This window comes from Hylobates moloch, unplaced genomic scaffold, assembly GCF_009828535.3.
Source record: "Hylobates moloch isolate HMO894 unplaced genomic scaffold, HMol_V3 SCAFFOLD_4, whole genome shotgun sequence".
NCBI classification, from domain to species: domain Eukaryota; kingdom Metazoa; phylum Chordata; class Mammalia; order Primates; family Hylobatidae; genus Hylobates; species Hylobates moloch.
In genome coordinates, this window is record NW_026652279.1 from 133,902,638 (window position 1) to 133,930,203 (window position 27,566).

General features: G+C 36.7%; 2 protein-coding genes across 6 annotated transcripts in view; one reads left to right on the plus strand and one right to left on the minus strand.

The window, feature by feature from the left end:
- Positions 1-239: 239 nt before the first annotated feature.
- Positions 240-22,813, minus strand: DIS3 (DIS3 homolog, exosome endoribonuclease and 3'-5' exoribonuclease). 2 transcript variants are annotated; one of them, XM_032151007.2, is made up of 21 exons: positions 22,450-22,813; positions 21,695-21,852; positions 19,029-19,222; positions 18,247-18,320; positions 16,760-16,927; positions 16,043-16,207; positions 14,798-14,911; positions 14,536-14,673; positions 13,543-13,689; positions 13,009-13,125; positions 12,645-12,746; positions 11,930-11,994; positions 11,753-11,837; positions 9,637-9,764; positions 6,511-6,597; positions 4,012-4,168; positions 2,480-2,694; positions 2,204-2,372; positions 1,921-2,079; positions 1,088-1,210; positions 240-445 (listed from the first exon to the last, which is right to left on the minus strand). In XM_032151007.2, the coding sequence occupies exons 1-21, from the start codon at positions 22,675-22,677 to the stop codon at positions 362-364; spliced, it is 2,877 nt and encodes a 958-aa protein (XP_032006898.1). In that variant the 5' UTR covers positions 22,678-22,813; the 3' UTR covers positions 240-361. The 2 variants fall into 2 exon arrangements, with proteins under 2 accessions (XP_032006898.1, XP_032006900.1); XM_032151009.2 differs by lacking the exon at positions 21,695-21,852 and adding an exon at positions 22,134-22,201.
- Positions 22,814-22,981: 168 nt separating this feature from the next.
- The window catches only part of PIBF1 (progesterone immunomodulatory binding factor 1), a 260,610-nt gene continuing 256,025 nt past the window's right edge, over positions 22,982-27,566 (plus strand). For 2 of the 4 annotated variants that reach the window (XM_058437974.1, XM_058437973.1), the window contains exons 1-2: positions 23,004-23,201; positions 24,252-24,550. In XM_058437974.1, the coding sequence (XP_058293957.1) occupies positions 24,299-24,550 (252 nt within the window). In that variant the 5' untranslated portion in view covers positions 23,004-23,201; positions 24,252-24,298. Of the gene's footprint in view, positions 23,202-24,251; positions 24,551-27,566 lie in introns of all 4 variants that reach the window. The other 2 variants (XM_032151003.2, XR_009213290.1) reach the window with 2 other exon arrangements.

Genomic DNA, 27,566 nt, shown 5'->3' on the forward strand with positions numbered 1-27,566 from the left:
GAAAGTTTTTTCTTACAAATATTAAATAATCAAAGTACTTATGCAAATTAATCCGCTCCTCAATGAGATGAGCACTCCATTTAAATGATCTTTACAGATCCCTGAAGTTGCTGTCCTGTCACTATTTAAGTGATGGATATTCAATTGAATTATTCTGCATAAATAATTGTGTTCAACCCAGAAGTAAAGTAGTATGATGGGACAGATACAGTCAACCGTTCAATAAAAATGCAAATGTCTGAAATTATTAAAATGTACTTAAAAGTAACAAACTGTATCACACATTTAGGCTTAGAAGTGTTCTTTCAAGTTTTTTCTTTTAAAAAAGAAACCAGTCTTTGAAGATTTTTGTTGAATATAGCTATTTTCCAAGCTTCATCTTCTTTTTCTTTGGTCCATTAAGTTCCATGTTTGAAGTATCAGCAGGAATGCTTATTCCTGGTATCTAAAGTAATGCAAATGGGGGGAAATAAGGTGATTTAAAGGATAAAATACATCTCATCCTCATCTTCCCCTTCCCCACTGCCAGTTTCAAATTTAAAAGGATGTAGTGGTAGGGAGGGGAAAGGGGGCTAATTAAAGGTTTTATACACAGAATGTATTTTACAAAGCAGCAGTGGTTCAAAAATGTAAAAGGTAGACAATAGGTGAGAAGCATGTCATTTAGGAAGTGTTCTTTTTAACTATAAAACAGCCTTCCCCATGGGGAGCCACTGTGATTGACAGAATCAGAGTTGATTTCAAGTGTGTTGGGGAAGGACAAAAGTTAAGAACCAGTATCTTAGGTGAAACACCTACACTTCATCTTCAAAGTGCAGAGTTCAAAACTTCTAAACAGAAAAGACTAGGCAGGAGAATGGAAGATCTTTTTATTTTGGCACCAAAGACCTGAACAGAATCTCAGATGTCTAGAATCCCGTGGCCTAAAGAAATCAGTGAGAAAACAGGATTTGCTATGCAAATATTTGGTTTCTACACTACTTACAGGGTTCCCTCTAACATTAAACAGCAATAACTATGTCCCTTCTTTGACAAAATATGTACTGTTTGTTCCATCACAACAAGGAAATTTTAAGTTTGGCCTTACCTGTGGTTCTACCAGGGACATTCGGATTTTCTGATGCTGAAGATTAGATGAGTCTAACATGATTTTCACTTTAACTTTATCAAATACATGGAACACTGTATCTTCTATTCTAAGTGAGGGTATCTAAACAAAACACATTTTATCATTCTTAATTGCTTCCTTACATTTGAGGCTTTGTTCTAATCCTTTACAATTTATCTTACACAGTAGAAGTTTAAATATAAAAATTAGTAAGCATCTACGTGTTCAACATAACAAAGGCCACAAGCCTGGTAGTCTCACATAAATATGGCCTATTTATGTGCATACTTTCTCCTTCATTAAGGTAGTTCTAATATATATGTTCATTAAATTCTTGGTGATTAATTAATCACCCCACTAATAAATAGGAAATTTTTAGTCTAGTAGAGGAACACAAAGGTACTTTGGCCAGTTTATTGTTCAAATATTCTCTCAGGGCTGTGGTTTACCTAAGGAGAATAGGGAGTATGTGTGTCAAATAAGAAACACTAGAAGTAAGTTTAAAAAAAAGTTCCTTCCCTGAGTTATAAAGAGTCATTTATCGTTCCAAGTAGGACAAAACTTTACATGGTATAAAAGAAAGAAATCAAAGACAACAATTGCATATGAGAGGATATATAGTGGTGAGAAATTATGAGTAAAACCATAGCTTAGTTGGCAAAATTAAATGTAGATTTTCTGGCCTGTATTTAGAGATCAGGATAAATTCTTTAGGGTACAAAAAATAATTTTATGCTTTATAGGTACCATTTATGAAATCTCAAAGAAAAAGTGCCCCCCAGAAAAGAAAACAAACATGAGAAATACCGTACCTCATCATCATAAATAAGCTGCGGGTTTGGTTTGTCCTTTTCTTCAAAAAAGACTGTCCCTTCTAAACCATACTTTGGAATTAATACCACAATGGCATTCTTTCTTACAAATAAAATATAGGCTTCTTCACTTACTATTCCTTTGCTTTTGAAAAATAACTGTAAAATAACATACACCTTATTTAAATAGTCTTAAAAATTTTGAAATTAACAAAAAATTGAAATTAAATTAAAAATGAACAAAACTTCATTTTTTCTAGCAGTATCGACAGAAGGCAAATACCTGGGTATGAAAAGCCACTGATGCACGTTGGGCATATTGAGCCATTTTGTGCCGGAAATTTAGATTTTTACATATATCTGCAAGCTTGTGTTTGTCTGTCAACTCCGGATAAGTACAGTCAGCCCCAATAGCCACAGCCAAAAGCCGATGAACAATGACATCTGCGTATCTAGATAGATGGAGAAATAAGAACCACGGTATGTCAGTACTAATATTGCTTTTAAAATTCAAAATTAACCATTTTCTATCTCCTTTAATTTCATAAGGAAAAAATACCTTCTGATGGGTGAAGTAAAATGTGTGTATATTGGAGATGCTAAGCCATAGTGATGAAAATCATTATCCATTCCAGAACAGAAGTACACAGCTTGCATCATACAGCGAGTGGCTAATATTCTCAACAGAGTGTTTAGATATGGAAAAGTAGGAGATTCGGCCTGATCCAAAGACTCAGCCAAAGACTTGGCTGTATCAGTCTTAATTTCCAAATTCTGTAAACAAAAAAGAGGGAAGAGCACCATATTAAACATTTCTAAATCAGTGCCATTATGTCTTCAAAATATAACTGATCTGACTGAACAAACATCATGTTTTCGTTATTTTCCTTCCCTTCAAAGTAGAAGTAATAGCCAGAAACAAAACTGTACTAGTCACTACAGTTTTGTCAGAACAATGTTCGGATTCATCAAATTTAGCTGCTTTGTTCTACCCTAGGGAGATGAGTCAAATATACATCTCTTCTCTTAGGTCTTTGGAAGAAAAAAGATAATGAAGGAAAAAAATCCCTATTTACAGAGTAAGCCTTGGAGCAGAGGAGTGAGAAGCTGATTCAATTCCTATGAATCTGGAGAAGCTGGGCATGCATGCCGTAAAGGTCTGATCCAAAATCAGAAACCAATGCCATCGTGTTCGAATAATGCCCTGCAGTCCAACATTACTGCTCCCAGCTCTCTTCTAGATGGGAAGGATAGGGCCTTACTAGGTAATCCAAGGAAATGCAGTGTAGGCCATAGTCACCCAAGGAGTAAGCACCCCTAAAAGAAAATCTACTAACAAGAAGTAGTGGGTATACAGGGCTGAAAAAATGTGCCCTTTCTATAGTTTCCTCTTTTCCATGTATGCAATAAATATACTTTTCTTACGAACATGAAATGGAAAGGATTTAACTGAGTTGAAGTAAATAAATAAAAAAATACATTATTTGTAAAGTCAGGCAGTTGACAGGAGCCATGAAGCAACACAGACATATGAAACATGCATAAAGACAAGGAAACATGGAAGAGTTTTATATGACCAGGGCGCTGCATAGATCTTAGTCTAAACATCTGGCTTTAGCATAGGGTGCTCTTTAAAAACATTAGGCTGGGTGCGGTGGCTCACACCTGTAATCCCAGCACAGCACTTTGGGAGGCCGAGATGAGATAATTACTTGAGTCCAGGAGTTTAAGACCAGCCTGGGCAACATAGTGAAAACCTACCTCTACCAAAAAAAAATACAAAAAATTAGCCACTCATGGTGGTGTGCGCCTGCAGTCCCAGCTCCTTCAGGAGGCTGAGGCGGGAGGATGGCTTGATACTGGGTGGGAGGTGGAGGGTGCAGTGAGCCGAGATCGTGCCACTGCACTCCAGTCTGGGTGACAGTGAGACCCTGTCTCAAAAAAAAAAAAAACCAAAAGAAAAAAGAACTATTGGCATATTCTTGTTATTAACAAACAATAAAACCTTTATGGAAATATGAATATAAATAATTTAGAACAACAGGTAGATCAAAACACAAATAGATGATTTTTCAAACTATAGGACCTTACCCTTGACCTGGCTGCCTTAACAAGAATTTCATAATTTGATGGAGGTGGAGCAGGATGTTTTCGAAGCAGAGCATGTTCAGAAAATTCCTCATGAATTTTTTTTGCAACCGAAATATTGGCAAGTAACATAAATTCTTCAACCATGGAATTTGTTTCCCTGCCAATGGAAAAAGCATTAAACAAACAAACAAAAAAGAGAATCTGAGACTTCTATATATCATATTTTTTCACAGGTTACCTTTGTTACCAAGAATAAGAGCATTTCCTATGTAAACATTCACATGTGTGTGTACATTTGTATTTTAAATAACTTACGATTATTTCATCTCTCAGTTACTCTAACAATCCCTTATTATGCAACTACTGCATGAGTAAATCTTACATGCTAGAGGAGACTTTACAAATTGCACTCAGCCAGTTGCAGTGGCTCACACCTGTAATCCCAGCACTTTGGGAGGCAGAGGCGGGCAAATCATTTGAGCCCAGGAGTTCGAGACCAGTCTGGCCAACATGACAAAACCCCGACTCTACTAAAATATAAAAAAATTAGCCAGGTCTGGTGGCACACTCCTGTAGTCCCAGCTACTTGAGAGGCTGAGGCATGAGAATCACTTGAACCCAGGAGGTGGAGGTTGCAGTGAGCCGAGATCACATCACTGCACTCCAGCCTGGGTGACAGAGCAAGACTCTGTCAAAAAACAACAACAAAATTGCACTCAAAAACAGAAGCTTTACTACTCTATATATGAAATGAAAACAAGCATTTTTACTTGATTTTACTAGGTCCAAAAATATTTTTATTTAATTGTAAATCAATAAAGTTTACAAGAACTAAAAGCTATTTAGATCATATAAATTTTGGCTTAAAAACCAAAATTTTTAACAATAAATTACTCAAATGAAGAGACCATAGTTATAATAGCTAATTTGGATACTTACAATGGGTCAGTCATTGTGCTATAAGTACAACCTGCCCTCAACACACACACCCACACACTCTGTTTAAGAAAACTGAGGATATATTCATTATTCTCTTGTTCAAGGTGAGAGTTATTAGCAGTATGAGAATTTGAGTCCACATAATCTAACTTCAAAACTCTTAACCAATCTGATACTGCTGTGATTCTCTATATAGTTATTCACATACATTTTTTCGGTTAGTTTAGTAAATGATCCACCTTCTGTTGATACAGTGCTTTCTGTCTTGCAAGTCAATGAACATATATTATTAACCTTCCATTCAAGTCTCATCTTGTAACTTCTTGACAATATTTCTAAAGTATATTCATTTTAAAAATATTAGACCTCCAATCATATGGGGACATCTCAGAAATGTGTTCTTTCTTCTTCTTGGTAAGAAGAAATGGCTGATGTTTTACTTTGGCAAAGCTAGTGTCAACCTTTTGCTCATAAAAGCTCTTAGTACTGGGCTCATTATTAGCATTAATATTAGACATACTTACACAGAAGTTCTACTATAAGGGATTTTTAGATATTATAATAGCACTAAAGCACATATTTATTCTAAGTAAAAAATTTGAGTATATTCCCATTTTTAACCCTTGGTCATCTATTAGAAAAGTGCATATGCATGTTGAATTCCAAAACTACCTTAACGTAAATAAGAGGCAGGGAAAGACACCTAAACCCTGATTTAACAAAAAAAATTGTTTCCTACATCTTAACTAAATCAACAACAATAAACAACAATAGCTAATATCACCCTCACAGCACCCTATGAGGTAGGTGCCATTATCAATCATAGGCAATTTACAGACAAATAAATTGAGGTATGGAGAAGTCAAATAACTACTTTAGTGGGAAATATAATAGTAATAACAGCAGAGGGATCCAAACCTAGGGAGTCTGGCTTCATAACCCATGATCTTCACCATTATTCTACCCTACTATCTATCCTACTATCCATTATTCTATCCTACCCCCATCTTTCTGGCACCAGGGACGGGTTTCATGGAAAACAATTCTTCTATGCGACGAGGGGAGGGAAGGATGGTTTAATCAGGCATTAGATTCTCATAAGAAGTGTGCAACTTAGATCCCTCCTATGCACAGTTCACAATAGGGCTGGCGCTCCAATGAGAATCTAATGCTGCCACTGATCTGACAGAAGGCAGAGCTCAGGTAGTAAAGCTCACAGCCCAGGGGCTGGGAACCCCTGCACTACAGTATATTCTACTTTAGAAATTAATTGAGGTAATTTTTTTTTATCTTACTATAACTCTTACTAGTCAAGTTCTAATATATCACACATCAAAGCAAATTCAAATTGAAAGTTCTTCTATTATGTGACTAAACGCAGTTTTATAGAAGAAAAACTGAGCTTAAATTTACTTTTCTGTCCTTTGCAAGCCAAATAAAGTAGAAATCATGATCCTAATCCTTATTTTGTATATAAATGTTTTTGTTATTTGTACTTACAGTAGAAGTGACAATTAAAATAAAAAATCTTATATAATGACCATCAAAAAAATTACAAACCTAAGTTCCTTGGTCTGCAGATCTATAGGATCATGAGTTTCACTGTCCATGTGGAATCGAACTTCAGGAGAGGACAGTGTCAAAGCCCTACATAAAAATTAAAGAGAAAAATTATAGTCAAGCAAGCCAATAAGACAAAATTATAGAAATTATTCTTTTAAAAAAGACAATGACTACAGCAAGTGTGTAGTAGTTGCTCTCCTGAAGGCTTTATGACCATCTGCTGTTTCATGTTCTATTTTCATAAACAGCTCAGTGGAGCTTTCATGAACAGCTCAGTAGATTTAAAATGCATTTAACAAGAGAGGACGATAGCAACACAAGGAAATCTGAATCCCTGTGCTTCTGAGGGTTTATATATCTTCTGTATCCAAACGATGAGTTTTTATTGAGCTGCATAGGTTTTTAATCACTTTTACACATAAAGAAGGGGATTGGCTGTATTTAATTTACTACAGAAAACAGTTATTGGGGCAGGGGACATTAAAGAGGGGCAAAAGGGAAGCTGCTGAGGGGAGCTTAGTAACACCAGAAGATCCACAGTTCAAAAGTATCTTCCACAAAGACTGAACCAACAGAGAAGCAACTGATAACCTACTATCACTAATAGGTTACAAGTAGTGATGGCTATTAATATTTGAGTGCTAAGTGTCAGATAAACAATCCATGCTCAGGACTTTACACACATGGTTCATTTAACGAGCTAGCAAGTTCTCCTTTGGAAAGTAAATTCCCACAAGGCAAGGCAAGTCTAATGTTTCTTATAACTTGACATAACTTTCACGAGGTCAGCTCCAAATCAACCTAAAACTAAAAATTTTAATGAGGCTGGGCAACCTTGAACAATCATGGAGAAGGAAAAGAAGGGGAGGAGAAAAATTAAAATAAGATGGAGCAAGTTAAATGAAACACTAAGTCTAAGTCCTTGTCTTCCTCAATTCCTCACCTTTATTAAAAGAACTATAGTAGGAATACATACTAAAAAGAGAATCTCAAAAATATTCCTTTCTTGCCTTGTAGTGTGCACTTAAAACAAGGCTCTACTTCAGGTCTGATATGTATTTACTAACGGATTTTGACATAAAAAGCAAAGTATACTTATCACATTTTGATCATTTTTCCTCATAGAACGCCTAAAATGTTATGTCTACCCATAAATATTAATACTTTAAGAAGGCAAAACATGGTTGTTGTTTTTTTTCTGGTTGCTTTTTCAATTCTCCCTAAGACTAGAATGATTCAATGATGTTTTCCCAGTAGGCAACCATCTACTTACCAAATTAAAAATACAGAAATTAAAAAAAATCCTTCCCAGTTTTAAAAAGCTATGTTACAAATGCGAAGTACTTTAAAACTATTAAAATAAATGTAGCTTCAATTTGCATTTTATTTACATTGCTTAAAAAAAAAATCTTTGTGGTGTTTTGTGTCATACAAAAAAATTTAATTTTCTTCTTCTTATATCCAAGTGACAAGCTTGAGCAAAAGTTTTGCTCAAGTTTAATAGCATCCGCTGGGTTTTAGCACGCCCAAATGATCCTTTCAGTTTCAAGTTTCATATTTAAGATCGCATAAAAAATTCCCTGAAAACTGAGGTGTTAGTAGACATAGATATATAACTACCTCAAACACTGTCCAACAGAACATTCTGCAGTGATGGAAATGTTCTATGTGTGCCCTGTCCAATGTGATAGTCATTAGTCACAGGTGGCTATTGAGCACTTGAAATATGGTTAGTAACGCTAAGGAACTAAGTTGTTAATTTTATTAATTTTAATGAATTTAAATAGGCACATCTTATGAAATGACACAAATGTACAATCCGCACTCACCACACCTTTAGAAACTGCTTGTGACCCTATCCTAGAGGGGCTTGGGAACTCTGAGACCAACATCTGGAAGGTTCATGTACTTGGTTTCCTCTGATAGTCAACAACGTCTTTTAAGAGTCAAATTTCTCGGCCGGGCGCGGTGGCTCACGCTTGTAATCCCAGCACTGTGGGAGGCCGAGGCGGGCGGATCACGAGGTCAGGAGATCGAGACCACGGTGAAACCCCGTCTCTACTAAAAATACAAAAAATTAGCCGGGCGTGGTGGCGGGCGCCTGGAGTCCCAGCTACTCGGAGAGGCTGAGGCAGGAGAATGGCGTGAATCCGGGAGGCGGAGCTTGCAGTGAGCCGAGATCGCGCCACTGCACTCCAGCCTGGGTGACAGAGCGAGACTCCGTCTCAAAAAAAAAAAAAAAAAAAAAAAAGAGTCAAATTTCTCTTAACTGGTTTCCTTCAACATGCCCGAGTTAATACTCTATATCATATGCCTTTTGTAGTTAGGCAAAAGCCATGACTTAACAGCTAAAAGACTCAGATCTGTTACTAATCAGATCTTTGGGAAGACTCCTTTTAGGCAACTTTTAATTGTCTAAAAAATGAGGAGGTTGAATTAAATAATCTCTAAAATTTAAAATGAAAGGAGGACCTAATCTACATTTATTTAAACCTCTGAAACCCAATGTCCAATCTGGAAACTCATTTCTAATTAAAATTAGAAACAATTTCTAGAAGTCTTAGGGAGTTCTTGCCTTCCTGGAATTTCTTCAAGATCTTTAACTCAATCACAATTTTTTAACACAACAAATTACAAGGATGGAACTCCTGAACAAACGTCAGTCCAGAATCAAGTTGCTAACATTTAAAAGGAAGCCAGAGGCTAGGCATGGTGGCTCATACCTGTAATCCCAACACTTTGGGAGGCCGAGGCAGGTGGATCACCTGAGGTCAGGAGTTTAAGACCAGCCTGGCCAAAAGGTGAAACTCCGTATCTGCTAAAAATACAAAAATTAGCTGGGCTTGGTGGTGGGCACCTGTAATCCCAGCTACTCGGGAGGCTGAGACAGGAGAACCATTCAAATTCGGGAGGTAGACGTTACAGTGAGCCGAGACTGTACCACTGCACTCCAGCGTGGGTGACAGAGTAAAACTCCCTTTCAAATACATATATACATAAATAAATGGAAGCTAGAAGAAACAGGAGTCTCTATTCACTCTTTTAAATAATTCATCATTGCCTATGATCAAACAATGTAAAGAGTATAAAAATTATCTTAATACTACGAAAAACAAAATATACCCTTTTTCAATCCTTCTTTTCTTCAGAATTTTGGCTAGTTTATTCAGTCCACGGAGACTAGTGGTAATATCATCATTCATGTTTGCTGAATCAATTCTCAATTGAGCTTCAGCATATGTCAGAGATGCCTAAAAAAGAAAATGTATGTTATATAATTCTTATAAATGATAGAAAAATGGTTTTCAATATGTCCTCCTACTTTCACTACATAAAATCCATGATTTCAGAAAACCTAAAATCAGTAACAAAATAGAAATTCTTAGCTATGATATTATACTTCACATCTATGATTTCTGGTTCATTAATTCTTATCTGAGGCATTATACAACTTAAACAAACATATTTTAAACGGTAAAATGGCAATGTTGTTAGCAGATAAACTTTAAACTTTACTTGTATATTCCAATTACTATATAAATACCCAGATAATGCTAAAATAAAACACAAAGGTGGGTTAGATAGATTCCTTCTCTGATAACAAATATGAAATCCTTTCCAGATGATCATTATTCCCCTGCAAATAATTAAGACTGCAGGAGTCGAGACACCATGTTTTGCAAGAAATCTAATAAATACCCAAAATTAAGCATGTAAAAACCAGACAAATCCTAGTAGAAAAGAGTTAAAGTAATCCCCAATGACAAATAACCCAAATATACAAATAACTGCTTCTGTTCCTATTTCTCTCAGAGAAATCCACCATTTTTTTTCCTTTTTTTTTTGTTTGCCTAAAGAGTAGCTTCACAAGTGAAAATAAGAAATAGCATAACAGAGTTAGATAACGCAAGTCAGGTCAGATTCCTGGGAGAGCCAACTCATCTACTAAAGGCTAAGAGTTTCCCCTCTGAAAAAGGTTTTATGTTATATGTTCACTAGGTTTGTTTTCATATAATTTTGTTATACTGACGAAGTCTTACAGAATTAAAAGGCATTCTTATTTTAAAGTACAAACTGTGATGGCTTAAATAATTCACACATCATTATTTATCAGTCTAACACTGTTTCCTTTGCAACCACTAGTTAGCAGAACAGCAAGAAGGATGCCAAAGGGCCAGAAAAAACAGGTTAAGCTTGGAAAACAGATCATTAGAAGATAAAGGGTTTGGCAAACCTTGAAGAAAGATGTAGGGCAAAATAAGAGAGAACATAACGGATTTTTGGGAGAAGTACAAAAAAACAGGAAAAGGACAAGAAAGACAACCTGGCTCCATTATGAATAAACATGATCTCAGCCTAGTTCTACTAAAATCCAACGGTGACTTAAACATCATTTCTGTGAGAAAATGTGAAGAAAGAAGTGGTGTACCTGCTGCCTTTTAAAACACTAACCATTTATAAGTAGGAGCAGCTTCAATTACTAGGGTTCTTGAGTTAGGGCATAAAACCACTAGCTGCTCTTCTCAAGTATATATACTTCGTAAGTTTCTGAATACAGGACAACTGCAACATGAACTAATTTCTGAATCACATCAAAAATTATCTGCTTATAACTGGAAAAAAAAACCCTCAAAATTTTGCTGTAACAATGCCCCCTATTCTATCCTGAGGGCACAGACCTAGCCCTTGTTTTTCTGCCTAGAAAGACTCTTCCCCTCCCACCCAAACTGAAATTCATTTGTCTGTATCCACTTTACATGTTCAAAAGAGCATCTAGCTTGATTGAAAAATTCTCAAGAAGTGGGCAGCAATCTCAAATTTAGGTGATGGCAGTGGGGCTGGGGCTGGTTACTTTGGCTTGGTACTAGCTGGGTCAAGAAAGCTGGCAATAAGACTCTGGTGGCCTGTTCTGCATTCTTGTCTGAGAGTAGGTAGCAAAAGGGCCAAATGAGTTTTAGTGTAAATTTAAGCGCATCTGTACGTGTGTAAGCAAGTGCCCGCAGCTGTGGACTTTTTTAGACTATGTTTGTATCTCAGGCATTTATATGCATATTTTTTTCTACTTTAGGTTAAGTAAATATACATATAAATAATTATACGACATCTCTTTTCAAATATATAAATATTTTTATATATGTGTATATATATGTATACGTGAATCTTTAAAAAATTTATTTAGCTTTTTTCAAAAAAGTACCAAAAAGATTAAAGATTAGAGATTAATAGCCATGAAACAAACCTTTGAATTAATAACACTTTTGGTAAACTTCGTTTTTAAGATTTCAGCGTTATGACTCATTTCCCAAATACATGAAAATGCCAGCCTGTGAAGGAAAATACAGAGTATTTGTTAATGGGAATCAGGTTAAAGTAGTAAATACAATGTCTTCAAGGAAAAAAAACCATGCAGAAATACCTGTCAACGTCACATTTTAAGGAACACAAGTTAGAGCTAAGCAACTCTGGAACCATGTCAATCCTCTGCAAAAGATAAAAATAGAACCACAGATTACTTAGCTATATCCATACATTTATTTGAGGTTCCATTCTCAAATAACATTAATTAAACAAGGAAAGAAAAAGAGTGTTCTGGTTTTTGTAAATAGGAGAATTGAGAAAAGGTCAAATAAAAGGTTTGTTTCTATAAAAGCACTTATACAAAATTGTTAAAGAAGGAAAGCTATGAAGGAAAATTGGACTTCATGCCAATTAATCTAAGTTTAAGTCCTCTACACTAACGACCTAGCTGTCCTCTGAAAGTTTTAAATCTCTGGTCTGTATAAGTTTATACTTGATAACTGACACACTCTATGACTGGACCTTTCTCCAGTGCTTCATATAAACTACAAGGTGTTTTTAAAATACTAAAAAAAGAAAAGAGAAACTAAATTTTTACGGAAAAAAGTATACAGAAGAACTCTGACAATAAATCACTAATAGACTAAGTTTAACCTTCCCCTTGACTTTCACAATACTTTACTTGTTATTTGAACCACTCGATAACAAAAATTTGCAATATATTTAGTGATTTAAAGCCACCTTATTCCATGTATTTTTCTTAGCTAATTCATGGCCATTTAAGAATCCTTAAGCGTCCATGATTGTTAAATTTTTAAATTCAATACATTTACCTTTTCACAAAGATACACAGTTGTTCCTCTTCTGGCTGATTCTTGATCCAAGGCATTTCCTGGCCTAATAAAATGGCTCACATCAGCAATATGAACACCAACCTTAAAAAGATAAAAATAAAAGCATGTCAATATGCTTGACTGGGTAAATGTATCTAATGGAGTTTTAGTAAGATAAAGTTTAGCTAAATTTAAAAAAGACTCAGTCACCTCTCCCATTTCAACTTCTGACATATGGCCAATAGCATGCAGCTACAATTATACTTCACAAGAGTAATTAACAAGCAAATTCTATTCTAGGTCAAAAGAAAATGAACTCAGAACAGAACTATATTTAGGTAAGAACACTATTACATATGAATACCTCCAAATTTCCATTTTCGAGTTCTCGACAATGTAGAGCATCGTCTATATCAGTACATCCTGGTGGGTCGACACTACAAACACACAGATGCCTCAGGTCTTCTCGGTTTTTCATGTCCTAGAAGACATGAAATGATAAACAAATAAATTATTTCCAAAGCACAACTACAACATATTAATAGCTCTTGTGAAATCAGTATTATGTATACAAAAACAATTTAGCTGTATTTTCTTGATGACACCCACATTTCTTTTTCCTGCACTGGAGCAGAGAGACACCACATATGATTTGTAACTAATGGTTTCCTTCCCTTTGAAACATTTAACATATCCAAGTGTCTGCCACATAGAAAAACTTACCCTTCAATGAAGAAGCAAATGACTTCTTCTGTAATTCCTAAGAATGCTATACCCAACAAAATTCAGGAAAAGAGGTCCCATGGTGTCTACATATTTAAAAACACTTACAGAAATTAAACAAAACTAGGGAGGATATAATAATTTATAAAGTCACTACAAATTACTTTCAATTTACCTTTTCAGTAATGCTCCAGGGCATCTTTGGCAGAAAACTAAGAACAGCCTGTGAAAAAGGCTGATGGGGAACATCGTGTTCAACTAACAAAACTTCTGTTTCAGTCTCTTTCTCTCCAACATCGCCTAAATTTTTCACAAAGTGTCCCTGAAACCAAGAGGCATTATTAGAAACGCCTATTTTATAGCAAATTTATATCTTATCATATTAAATTCTTCAGCATTTATGTATCTTCTCAGTATTCCTAAACATTCCCATAACGACTTCTGAAAAACGACCCTTTAGTAAATTAGACAAGACTTCTCAACTGATTTATGATGGAAACTTTGTAACGGTTCAGCTCTTATATTCTAAAGCATCTATTTCTTATTAACGTTCAGGTTTAAAATGTGCTTCCAATATAATCTTTTCAAAATTTGTTGATTAGAATCTATATAGAACTCACTTTTCATAGTCATGATCAATAAAATTTATAGGTTTAAAAACTTACATAAAAGAGGCCAGGCACAGTGGCTCACGCCTGTAATCTCAGCATTTTGGGAGGCTGAGGTAGGTGGATCACTTGAGGCCAGTTCAAGACCTGCCTGGCCAACACAGCAAAACCCTATCTCTACTAAAAATTAGCTGGGCACAGTAGTGCACACCTGTAGTCCCAGCTAATCGGGAGGCTGAGACACAAGAATTGCTTGAACCTGGGAGGCTGAGGGTGCAGTGGGCCAAAATCACAAAACTGCACTCCAGCTGGGGCAACAGGGTGAGACTCTCTCTCAAAAAGAAGAAATTTACATAAAAGTAACCAAAAGATTTACACTGGAATTTCATAAAATTAATTTTCAAAGTAGACATGCTACTTACCAGGTCACTTTGTGAAATATCTCTAAATTTCAGTACAAATTCTACATAAAAGTAGATTCTATTTTTATTAAAAGCAGAAATACTATTCACAAAATTTTAATTAAACATCCCCACATAAAATTAATACTTTAAGCTTACATTTGGATATCTGGAATTTCTGGGCCAACCATCAATAGCAACAATAATTCTTCGTCCTTCTAATGTAGAAGCCTGTCTGGTTTCTATGCGAATTCGAGGGATTCTCTTATCAGCAGGTGTAAAGAGATGTCTTCTTGACTAGCAAAAATTAGGAATAAAGATTTTACACAAAAAAAATCTGAGGCTGGAGGCAAAAGAAAGGCTGTAAGTTCTGTTAAATGTTTATCATTTTTTTATTACACAGCAAATGCTCTTTACTCACCTCCTTAATGTCAGACTTGGAAAGCATGCCACAATATGGTCTCCAATTCCTTTTTATTATTCCAACAACTCTACCTGTAGGCTTCAACATTTTCTCGCTTACAGCAGTCTTAAGCTGAGATATAAAAATTAAAATGTTCAGTTATATTCCTCTAAGTATTATCAGGCAATTTCCTTTCAAAATCAAAATACATACATGGATACTAATCCATTCAGGCAGTAAATTACGACATAAGACTACAGAATGTTGATGTTTCAAAATTCTAGACAAGAACATGCCAAACCAAACCACAGACATTCTCTCTTGATAATAAACTACTACAAAACAATCAAAAAGCAAAAACAAATAAATATAACTGAATACATATGTTAGAACTCAACACTTTTCAGGATTAACATGAGGATTTACTGACTAAAATACACACACAGGTCTGGGAATTAGATTAGGCTTTTAGTACTAGTTTGTACAAATTAGCTATGTGGTATGGTGACTAGTTCCCTTTGGATCTTTATTTATTAATTCTAAAGGTTCTTCCTTATAAAAAATAAAAACCCAAATAAAGAGTGTCTGCTATTAGAAATAACAAAAGTTCCTATGGTATTTCACCTCTTAACACTATCCAAAGGCCTTGACTCTCCAGGGATAATTTTATAGTGAGACTCCAGAGCAATGAATATAAATGATGGAAAAAGAAGAATAAAAAAACTTACATGCATTCCAACTATTTATAATATTGTAATTATAAAATACAGAAATAGGTCATATCAAGTAGACTTAGCTCATATCATAAGAAATAACTGAAAGTATTCTCTTCATAATATGGTATCAGATAAGTTGCCCAAATATAATGGCCTAGAAGTACGTCTATTATGTTAAGGGAATTTTACCTAAAGCATTTTCTAAAACATTTCCTAAAACATTACTTAAAGCATTTCAGAAAATTTTAAATACGTATTTACTTAAATCTCACTAAGTCTAATACTTGAATGTCACAGATTTTCAGTTTCATACTTGTATTAACTCATATTAACAGTCTGTTTGCATTTAAACCCATTTATTTGAGCAAATTAAGACAATAAAAGAAAACTACATAGAAGAGAAAAAAAACGTGTATGACATGCGTTAAATATACAGAACTATGATTTTATGCAATAAATCTGAAAGCAATGAAACTTGTTTTCCAAAGCTGACATATTAATAACACAAAGCTACACAGACAAAAAAAAATCCTGCTTAGATTCATACCATTCGTTCTCTCTCTTCTTCTTTCTCTACATCTTCTTCATTTTGACCTTCATCATGTAAAACCACAGAAGATGGTGCTACCCACTGACTCTTGGGGAGAAGCTCCACAGCCACAATATCTTCGTGAATAGCTCTGTTTAAATGTTTAAGTCCCTGTAAGATTATCTGTTTAAAACAACAGAGGGCATGTGCCCAAATATTTTTAACGGCAATATAATAAAGGGAAGATCATCTAACAGATATTTACATACACTCTGAATATCTCTATGGAATCTTTATTTCTCCTTTATAGATTTTCTTTCTCTATTGTGTCCCTAATTCCACAATCTTAATTTCTCAGTATCAGGTAGAAAAAATGTAAGTCAGAAAACACAGGTTGTGTTCATGGCTCCATCAGAACTTACACTGGTACCAAGAGACTTTGGAAAAATTATTTATGCTCTCTAAATCTCAAGGTCCTGATCGGTCAAATAAGAGTACACTACCTAGTTTTTATAGGTTGGGTTGAATATTTAATGAAATGCCATGCGCCAAGATTTAAAAAACTACTGGACAAATTGTGAGCACTGCAAAAAAAAAAAAAAGAAAAAAGTTACTATTTGCTTTAAAGTATGTGAAGCCTCATATGTTATGCAAATAGTATTTACCATTAAGTGTTCATAATATATAAAATATCATCTTTATTTTAGTGTATAAGGAACTTATTTATATACTTGCCTCTTTATTTTCTTCATTGTCGCCATGAATCCATACTGTAGCTTCTAAGTAATTTTCCCTGCTGGCTCTAAATGTTCCTTGAAGGTATATACCAGATTTTACGCCTTGCTGTAGCTTACTTAAGGGAAGATGCTCTGAAAATATTATTTTTCCACTTTCTATTTCATTCTATGAAAGAAGCAAACCAAAAGATGCCGCTAATAAGTCTTCTGTTCACTCAGTACACAACTATTATTAATATCAGAGAATTTTTGAAATCTGCATTATGATATACACAACTCTGAATAGGAGAGAAGATAGCAGTGTTTCTTATAGGCCAGTGCTAACAAAAACAGCTTTCTATGATGAAGGAAGTATTCATTTTGCGATCTCTAATATGGTAGGCACTAGACACAAGTTTCTCTTGGGCACTTGAAAGATAGATAGTACCACCAAGAAACTGAATTTTTAATACATATTAAATTTAAACAGTGGCTACATATTAGGGCAATACTAAATCTGTATTTCAAATATCAAACCCAACTTTTATCTTCTCATTTCCTTTTGGTTTCATAAAGTATCATAAAGGTAAGAAGGGATGACAGAAATGTAAAGACTGGATTTATGTATAATGTCCTATCACTTAAAACCTATTTCTATAACAAGGGCTACCATTTATATTTACCAAACCTATGTGCCAGGCACTGAGATGAAAATTGTATTAATGCTACAGTTATCATCTTATTTGATCCTTATAACAACACTATGAAGTTATTATTGCTAAACATTATATATTTATATATAAGAAAATGAAGGCTCAGAATTTAATTATTCCCTTAGCACTCCTTCTCACATCAGCTATTGTAATGACTCCTTTACTCACCTCTCTGCCTCTAATCTTTCCTGGATAAAATGCTTAATGTTACACACTGACATGAGAGTGGTCTTACAAATAAATACCATTTCTAATCATTCTCTCCTGCTTCACCAATCCACATTCATGTATCATTACTTTTTCTTAGCCTGACATATAAGGAAGGGATCTCAGAATCCTTTCTTCTTCATAGCAGCCCTTCACGGAGATCTTTATAAATCAATTGAAAAATTACTAACCTACAGAATAAGTTCTAGGTCTTTACATCTGGACATTCCCCTCCCTCTTCTTTCCTCTGTCTGCAGTGCCTGCCCCTTCTTTATTTGTCAACAGCTACTCTTTATTCACAAATCAGCCATGGACTCCATTCATTTTTTCCTCAACCAAACAGTGCCACCACGTAACAGGCCCTACCCAGGTTAATGAGAATATATCTATTTTAGAAAGTTAACTCCTTTAGGAATGGCATTTCAATAAGCCTATGACATCCACTCCTGTTTATAACACAACTATTCCAAATCCAGCTTAGCCACCCACATTCCAATTTTTAAATTTGGTAACTATATGCCTAATATTCCAAAGTGGCTATTTTAATATTTTTACTTTTCAAAAACAAAATAAAACAAAAACATACCCCTTCTTCAGACAAACAAGCAAGACGATCTATGAGTTCGGGGTTAGCAGTTAGGCTCTTTACATATTCTTCACCTGAAAAAATAAGTTTATGTTGTTTTTGATAAGTGTTTTTTCCTTAGATATGAAAAAAATGGATAGTCTTGTTTGCGACAGTATACATGTCACTCTTTCATTCATTGAGAGACACTGAGAGTCTCACTCTGTCTCTCAGGCTGGAGGGCAGCGGCGCAATTACACATCACTACAGCCTAGAATCCCTGGGCTCAAGCTATCTTCCTGCCTTAGCCTCCCGAGTAGCTGGGACTATAGTTACATACTACCATGCACCGCTTTTTTTTTTTTTTTTTTTTTTTAATTCTGTAGAGCTATAGTCTCCCTATGTTGCCCAGGCTGGTCTTGAACTCCTGGTCTCAAGCAAGCCTCTTGCCCTGACCTCCCAAAGTGTTGGGATTACAGCACCTGGCCTCAATTTATTTAAAAAACAAAACCCAAAAATCTGTTGATGTGATAATACCTAAGCAGAGGCAGGGGTTCCAATATATTTATGAGATTTCATTGCTAAACCAGTTGCAAATAGTGAGGCGAAAATTAACAGCCACTGGGCACCACACATATTTAGGTTAAAAACTATGTGAAATTTAAAAATACAAAAATATCACATGAAGTTATACAGGACTACGAAAATACTAAATAGTAAAGTGAACATCTGACTATAGGCCTGATGATTATTTTTACACGCATTTGTAAACATGCACTAAGTACTTCTACATTTAGACTTACAAGTGAAAGCTGGTATTCCTTCTTCTACGGCTTTCTCTTTGTTTTTCCTGTCATTTGTTATGAAGATAACTTGCAGCTGGTTATCTGCTGACATTTTTTTCAAATGTTCATTGTACCATTTTGCTGCTACTCGAATTGCTCTATCATTCCTGTCATTAGCATTTTCTCCCTGTTCTTGTTCTACATAGGTTTCTCTAAATGGAAAGGAAAGAAAAGATGAAATAAAAGGAAATCAGTAGAAACAAGGATATGTGAAAACTCTTAGCACATAAATGCTTAACCACTAAACTAGAAAAAAAGCCAATGGTATATCTTTTCTCTTGAATGTATTCAGATGTACACCTCAGAGAAGAAATTAAGATTCATATAATTCTTATAATTAAGAAACTTATAATTAAGTTTTTAAGAAACAATTTGCTTGCAAAAGAAGAAAATTATGTTATTAAGGGGACAAGAAAAAGGCTAATACAATTTTATTTCCTAAAAAGAAAAATTCAAGATCAGAATCTATACTTTAGGTTGAGACACTAATAGTTTGTTGAGACAAATTATAATACAATTTCACAGGTCTGATAATCAGATTTCATTCAAACTGTAGGTTAATAGCAATTCCTAAAAGCTACAAATAGTATAATTAGATCATTTATAATCAGAATTCTACAGTCATTAATAAATAATGCATATAAATTATCCATGGTAAACACTAATAGCTGAAGCTATGTAGAGACTGAAAAGTCAGGTATATTAATAGATATTACATATTTCTTCTATCTAAACTCCCAAATATGTCAACACATTCATCTATTTCTTTAAATCTGCTCATCAAAGCCAGGTTTAAGTACAACAGCAAAGCTCACCACAATAGCTTCCAGTACTTAATGGTAATAGATTCAATTTTATAATTTGATTTATATTAATAGTTTTAGAATCATTTTATTCCTCATCGTTGAATGCACTTTCTAATGCCTTTTTTTTTTTTTTTTTTAAACAGAGTCTTGCTCTGTAGCTCAGGCTGGAGTGCAGTGGCATGATCTCAGCTTACGGCAACCTCTACCTCCGGGTTCAAGCAATCCTCCCAACTCAGCCTCACAAGTAGCTGGGACTAGAGGCATGTACCACCACAACCAGCTAATTTTTGTATTTTTAAGAGACAGGGATTTTCCAGGTTGGCTAAGCTGGCCTGGAACTCCAGGCCTCAAGTGATCTGCCCACCTCAACCTCCCAAAGTGCCAGGATTACAGACATAAGCCACCATGCCCAGCTGCTAATGTTTTAAGCTTATCAGTGAAAGACACAGTCATAAATTTTTGAATTGGTTTTAAACTTGGGTCTTTCTGCACTGAAAAACAAGTATGTTTCTATTTCTGGATTTCAAGGAGGTACTAACAATGAGAAGCCTACAAGGGCTTTACTGGTATTCTTTACAAGAACATTGAAGTTTGAGATATGAGAATCAAGAAAGTTGAGAAATTAAGGTTTTTAAAAATGTGCATAATCTGATGGAATTTCATTACCAGAAGTCTACACTCTAATCCAATGGTTCTCAATTGAGTGAATTTGCCCCCCAGGGCATTTTGCATCATCACAACTGAGTGGTGGTGGTGGTGGGGGTAAGGGGTAGTGATTCTGCCAAATAGGCTAGGAACACTGTTAAACATCCTACAATGTATAAAACAGCCTTCCCACCACAAAAAAATTACTCAGTTCAAAATATCTATAATGCCAAGATTGAGAAGCTCTGATCTAATCCAATAAAAGTACTATAAATACTCATCATAGATTATTTATGTAATATAACATAATAGGCAATATCATATTTTTTGAGACCACACACTGAGTTCGAAGGTCTTGAACCTAAAACCACAACAAAGAATTATATTCCTGGCCAGGCGAGGTGGCTTATGCCTGTAATCCCAGCACTTTGAGAGGCTGAGGCGGGCAGATCACGAGGTCAGTTATTCCAGACCAGCCTGACCAACATGGTGAAACCCTGTCTCTACTAAAAATACAAAAATTAGCCGGGCATAGTGGTGCATGACTGTAATCCCAGCTACTCAGGAGGCTGAGGCAGGAGAATCGCTTGAACTTGGGAGGCGGAGGTTGCAGTGAGCCGAGATCACGCCACTGCACTCCAGCCTGGGCGACAGAGTGAGACTCTGTCTCAAAAAAAAAAAAAAAAGAATTCTATTCCTTAACCTAATCTTGCTCAATGTAATCAGTTGCAAAGTATTAAACTTTTAGAAAGACCATTAAGAATAAATCTACTTTCTATTTTTAAACAACACAGAAACTTCACAAACTCATATATTTTATTACCCTCTGTTAGTTGTTCACATACATAACATGGTATTCCAGGAACTTAGGCAAATCTCATCTTCCAAGATTCTATGGTCCAACTCATGCTAAAACCAATTCAAAATGAAAACATTTTGGAAATAGAAGTACCTATTGTAGTCTAGGAGTCAGCAGACCTTGGTTTTAGGCAATGCCTGTGTGACCTTAGAGAGATCCACTTAGCATTACCTTCGGCACAGCCATGTAAAATCAAACAAGGTATGAAATCTATCACTTATCTTCTGACAATGTCACAAATTACTCACAGGAACCCTCTCCCGAATTTAGCTAATCTTGTGGTTTTCTGATATTTAACGTAATATTCCTCCTACCTATGGTGCTCATTAGTGAAAGTATAGAAATGCTTCTCTTGATTATTAGTCACATCTCGGATGCGTTTATATACGGGGGCGCTGCGATTTCTCACTTCTTGAAGAACTGTTTGTAGCACAATTACATTCCTGATGGCAGGGTCCTCAAGAACATCAATCTTAAAAAAAGAAAGATAAAGTTAATTTTTCCTATATTCATTTGTAAGTAGCTCTGTCAAACATAAAATCCTGTTTTATGTTGGGCATAAATACTTTATGTTTTAAAAACATTGAATAAGTTAAGCCAAGAAGCTATTTGGCTATAGAAAACGAGACAATAGTCACTAAACCCTTCATATCTATTAAAAAAGCACACTTAAACACCAATCACAAGACTTCGTAGAATTAAGGGTATTAATAAATACGTTGGCCCACATAGTTTTTGTTCCTAGGCACTTACAAGCTGCCTGGGAGTCGCAGGCTGGAGGCCACAGAAGCCCAGGTCCCCGGCCTCCAGGCACTTACAATCTAAGGCAGAAGAGACACCAGGAGTTAGAAAAATAACGTGTCTAAAATACGACTCCAAGAACTAAATTTTTTAAAGCACAAGGAAAAGAACCTCGGCCTGGGGAACAGGAAGCTTCGGTCCCGAGGGGGTTTCCCTTTCCCTAGGTATGTGACACTACCAAAGACCCTCCTCCCTGGGCCTCAGTTTCCCTGTCATACCCCCTTGTTCCCCTGGGGCCGCGCTGTCCGCGGTTCGCCAGCCCACGCACCTGGTGCAGTAACACATTAGTGTCGGGCAGCAAGTAGTGCGGCTGCGGGCAAAGGCTGCTAGCCGGGTCCTGGGGCTGCGGCTCCAGGGCCGGCCCCTCGTGCGCCCTGCCACACGCTGCGCACCCGGGCGCACCGCAGCCGATGTCGTCTCGCAGGTAGTGCTCGCGCACGATCTTCATCACGCCGCCCGCCCGGGTCTTTTTTAAGAACGTCTTGGATTTGAGCATCTTGCCTCGCCGCGCAGAATCCTAACTCCAGCAGCGCTCTTCCAGCAAAAGGCGTCAAGCTAGGGTACAACTATGCCTCACCCGGAGGTTCTCCCCTTTCCATTCCCGGATATTAGTAACACTTCTCGCGGGAAAATGCCGAGACAAACATTGGTTGGCTCTCTGACGGCCGCAGGGATTGGGCGAGAGTGAGGAGGGGCGGCAAAGCAAGGCGAGGAGCAATTTCCGCCCGTGGCCTAGGCGGGGCTTGCCTCTGGACTCCACCTCCCAGCGTGTATTGCTTTCCGCTCCTCGGAACATCCGGGAGAGCTGACTTCCGGCGGCTTGTGGGAGTGCTGCTTCTGTCCTCCTTGCGGGTGCGGAGGTGGTTGTCGTGGTTACGGGTCCTAACGGTCCCCTGCCTTGAAATCCCTTGTTGAGGGCCTGCAACCTTGTGCTTCCGACTGGAGACGCCTTTGGTCCCTCGAAGTGTCTGCACTGGCGGCTGGTCAAGCCTTCAGTGTGGAGTCATTGACGCTTTCCAGGTAACTTGGGACTATCATCGCTTTCTTTCCCGCGTGGGGCAAGGAATCCCCCAAGCTGCCAAGTTTGGGGCTTACTTTTCACGCCGAGTGTATAGGCAGTCCCCGTCCCGGGTCCTTTGTAATCGAGGAGAGAATTTGTCTTTGAATTCACTTTTTCTTACCTGTTTCCCTTCAAAAAGGAGGGAGGCCGATCTTAGTATAGTTCTCGCTGTTTCCCCTCCACACACCTTTCCTTATCATTCAGTTTAGAAAAACTGAAATATTTAATAGCATAATTTGTTATACAATGAGGTATTAAAACGTAGTAGTTACTAACATTCTTAGGAAACAGTAAGAAGTAAGTTCTATTTAGAATTTCTTGAATTTTTCTTATACCCTGTTGTTTTCATTCTATCTATAAAAAATGTTTTTGTCCCCCTGTTTTCCCTATTTAAAACATCTTCAATGATGCCTCATTGCCTGTAGAATAAACTCCAACCATATTTTGACATTTAAGGCTCTCCAGTCTTGATCGTTAAGGGCGTGTGTGTGTGTGTGTTTGTGTTTGTGTTGGGGGTGTGAAAGGAGTAACTATTCCAAGACTTGGCTTTGTTTTTTTACTCCCACTAACGTATCATTAATAACTGCATGATTTCTCCTTTTTACCATGCCTGTCCAAATCTTTCAAGATTCTAAGTGCTACCTCTGTGTAACCTTTCCCTGACCAACTCAGACGTGATTTCTGTTATCTTTGAGCATGTGTTGCTTTTAGTGGTGCCATTCTTGATTATAATGGGCTTTTTTCTTCATCTTGTACATTTCTTTGTTTCCTCCAAATAAGATTCCTCCCCCGAGGAACTGTTTTTTTAAGTTCCTCGAAGGCTGACTTCATAGTAGGAATTAATGTGTTTGATTTGAGCATTAACTTAACTGCAATAATCTGTTCTAGATTTGGGGTGCACTAAATTGCCTAATATTTATTTAAAGAATCCTTAGTCTCTCTTTAATACAGTCCATGATTTCTGTAGTTAATTTTATAGTACATTTGAATTAATGTTTTTTAACCTACAGAATATTAAAATCGAATTAGAGAAGAAAACCGAACCATAATAATAAAAATGTCTCGAAAAATTTCAAAGGAGTCAAAAAAAGTGAACATCTCTAGTTCTCTGGAATCTGAAGATATTAGTTTAGAAACAACAGTTCCTACGGATGATATTTCCTCATCAGAAGAGCGAGAAGGTAAAGTCAAAATCACCAGGCAGCTAATTGAACGAAAAGAACTACTTCATAATATTCAGTTACTAAAAATTGAGCTATCCCAGAAAACTATGATGATCGACAATTTGAAAGTGGATTATCTTACAAAGGTAAGATCAGGTTTAAATTTTGTGTTCTATATGCTTTATTGTCTTCAAACGGCAGGTAAATAAGAATTAAATACACACAAACATTATCTGAACTTGAAATGATACATTTATATTTCTTGACAAGTACAGCCTTTAAATAATTTTGGTGTTCATAGAAGTAGAGAATAGAATGATGGTTACCAAGGGCTGGCGTGGTTCAACCCTCCGGGGTTGAAGGAGTATTGGGGAGATGTTTGTCAAAGGATACATAATTACAGTTGAATAGGAGGAATACCTTCAAGAGATCTATTGGACAGCATGGTGACTATAGTTAATGACATTGTAATCTTGGAAAACATTGTGCTTTTGAAAAACACAGCAGATGTTAAGGGTTCTCATTACTAAAATAACTGTGAGGTAAAACATTTGTTAATTAGCTAGAGTTAACCATTTCACAATGTACATATGCTTCAAAACATTATGTTGTACATGACATATACACACAGTTTTATCTATCAGTTGGGATCACCTGAGGTCAGGAGTTTGAGACCAACCTGGCCAACATTGTGAAACCCCAGCTCTACTTAAAACAAAAACAAAAACAAAAACAAATTAGTCAGCCGTGATGGCGGGTGCCTGTAATCCCAGCTGCTCAGGAGGCTGAGGCAGGAGAATCGCTTGAACCTGGGAGGCAGAGTTTGCAGTGAGCCACAGTTGTGCCACTGCACTCCAGCCTGGGCAACACAGCAAGACTCTGTCTCAAAAACTAATAATAATAATAATAATAATAATTGGAGGCCAGGTGTGGTGGCTCACACCTGTAATCCCAGCACTTTGTATGCTGAGGCCAGTGGATTGCTCTCAAGCTCAGGAGTTCGAGACTACCCTGGGCAACATGGTGAGACCACCCTTGCTACTAAAAAAAAAAAATAAAATAAAATAAAATAGCCCTGTGTGGTGGTGCTGCGCCTACAGGCCCAGCTACTTCCGAGGCTGAGGCAGGAGAATCACTTGAATCCAGGGGCAGAGATTGCAGTGAGCCAAGATCATGCCACTGCACTCCAGCCTGGGTAACAGAGTGAGACCCTATCTCAAAAAAAAAAATAATAATTTGAGTATTGAAATATGGAGTGATTTAAACGTAGATATAGATGAATTACTTTTGTAGGCTCAATTTTAAAAATCTAACATGAGGTATTTTTTTGTTTTTTTTTTTTTTTTTTTTTTTTTTGGACACAGTCTCGCTCTGACGCCCAGGCTGGAGTTCAGTGGCACAATCTTGGCTCACTGCAACCTCCACCTCTTGGGTTCAAGCAATTCTTCTGCCTCAGTCTCCCACGTAGCTGGGATTACAGGTGCTGGCCACCATGCCTAGCTAGCTCTCTGGGATCACTTTTATAAAGGCACTAATCCCAACAATGAGGGTTCTACCCTTATAACCTAATCACCCCCAAAGGCCCCAACTTCCTGCTACTCATGTTGGTGATTAGGTTTCAATATACAAATTTTGAGGGGAGAAAAAAAAATAACCACACAAGAAGTGTTAGCCATTGTTGTTATCAGCTAACATAGCATCCTTATCTGTTTCATCCCTTTTCATTTTCTGTGCCTTTTAGGGCCATTGGACTGAATTTGTTTGTTACTTGTCTGTGAATAGACTATGAGGTCCATGAGGACGGGGATGTTTTTGTATTCACGGTTGTATTTCCAGCACTTAGAACAGTGCCTGACACAAATTAAGTGCCTAGCTATTTCTTAAATGAATGACTGAACCCCATTTTACTCTGATTAAACAAAGCCACTAGGTGGTTAATAGCATACCCAAGGCCATTCAGATGAAAGTGATAGAGCCAGATAGGATTCAAACCTAGGAAGTCTAAAGCCTATACTCTACAGTATAGGCTTTATACTATAAGTGAAGCTCCAAACACTTTCTTTTAGGTACCCTATACAGTCACCAACCTAGTCTAGGTCACTTGGTGGTTTATCCATGCATCCAGTGGTTTCCCATCCCTATTCCCTTACTCTTTTTGCATTTCACATGAGCTCCATCTACCTTCACCTCTCCAGATCTTAGTGCAACTCATTGAAGAAACCTGAGGTCATCTCCCATTCATTAATTCACCCACTCAGTCAAGTATTTTTTTAAGTGCCGCCTATATACCATATCCAGACTTACATTTTGTTCAGCCACCTCTTGTATTATTTGTTTTGTTTTTTTTTTTTTTTCCATAATTTTTTTTTTTATTATACTTTAGGCTCTCCCAACCCACAAATCCCGGATGATGTTCCCTTCCGTGTCCATGTCTCATTGTTCTCCCACCATGAGAAACATGGCGATAGTTTACTGAGAATGATGTTTTCCAGTTTCATCCATGTCCCTACAAAGGACACGAACTCATCATTTTTTATGGCTGCATAGTATTCCATGGTGTATATGTGCCACATTTTCTTAATCCAGTCTATCGTTGTTGGACATTTGGGTTGGTTCCAACTCTTTGCTATTGTGAATAGTGCTGCAATAAACATACGTGTGCATGTGTCTTTATAGCAGCATGATTTATAGTCCTTTGGGTATATACCCAGTAATGGGATGGCTGGGTCAAATGGTATTTCTAGTTCGAGATCCCTGAGGAATCGCCACACTGACTTCCACAATGGTTGAACTAGTTTACAGTCCCACCAACAGTGTAAAAGTGTTCCTATTTCTCCACATCCTCTCCAGCACCTGTTGTTTCCTGATTTTTTAATGATGGCCATTCTAACTGGTGTGAGATGGTATCTCACTGTGGTTTTGATTTGCATTTCTCTGATGGCCAGTGATGATGAGCATTTCTTCATGTGTTTTTTGGCTGCATAAATGTCTTCTTTTGAGAAGTGTCTGTTCATGTCCACTGCCCACTTTTTGATGGGGTTGTTTGTTTTTTTCTTGTAAATTTGTTTGAGTTCATTGTAGATTCTGGATATTAGCCCTTTGTCAGATGAGTAGGTTGCAAAAATTTTCTCCCATTCTGTAGGTTGCCTGTTCACTCTGATG

Excerpts from the sequence above, each read along its gene's own strand:
- DIS3 (XM_032151007.2), bottom strand. The coding sequence starts at position 22,677 with ATGCTCAAATCCAAGACGTTCTTAAAAAAGACCCGGGCGGGCGGCGTG. Across the intron at positions 14,674-14,797 it reads CCAAGTCTGACATTAAGGAG|TCAAGAAGACATCTCTTTAC; the intron begins GTGAGTAAAGAG and ends AATTTTTGCTAG. Across the intron at positions 12,747-13,008 it reads TCGAAAATGGAAATTTGGAG|GTTGGTGTTCATATTGCTGA; the intron begins GTATTCATATGT and ends TATCTTTTTAAG.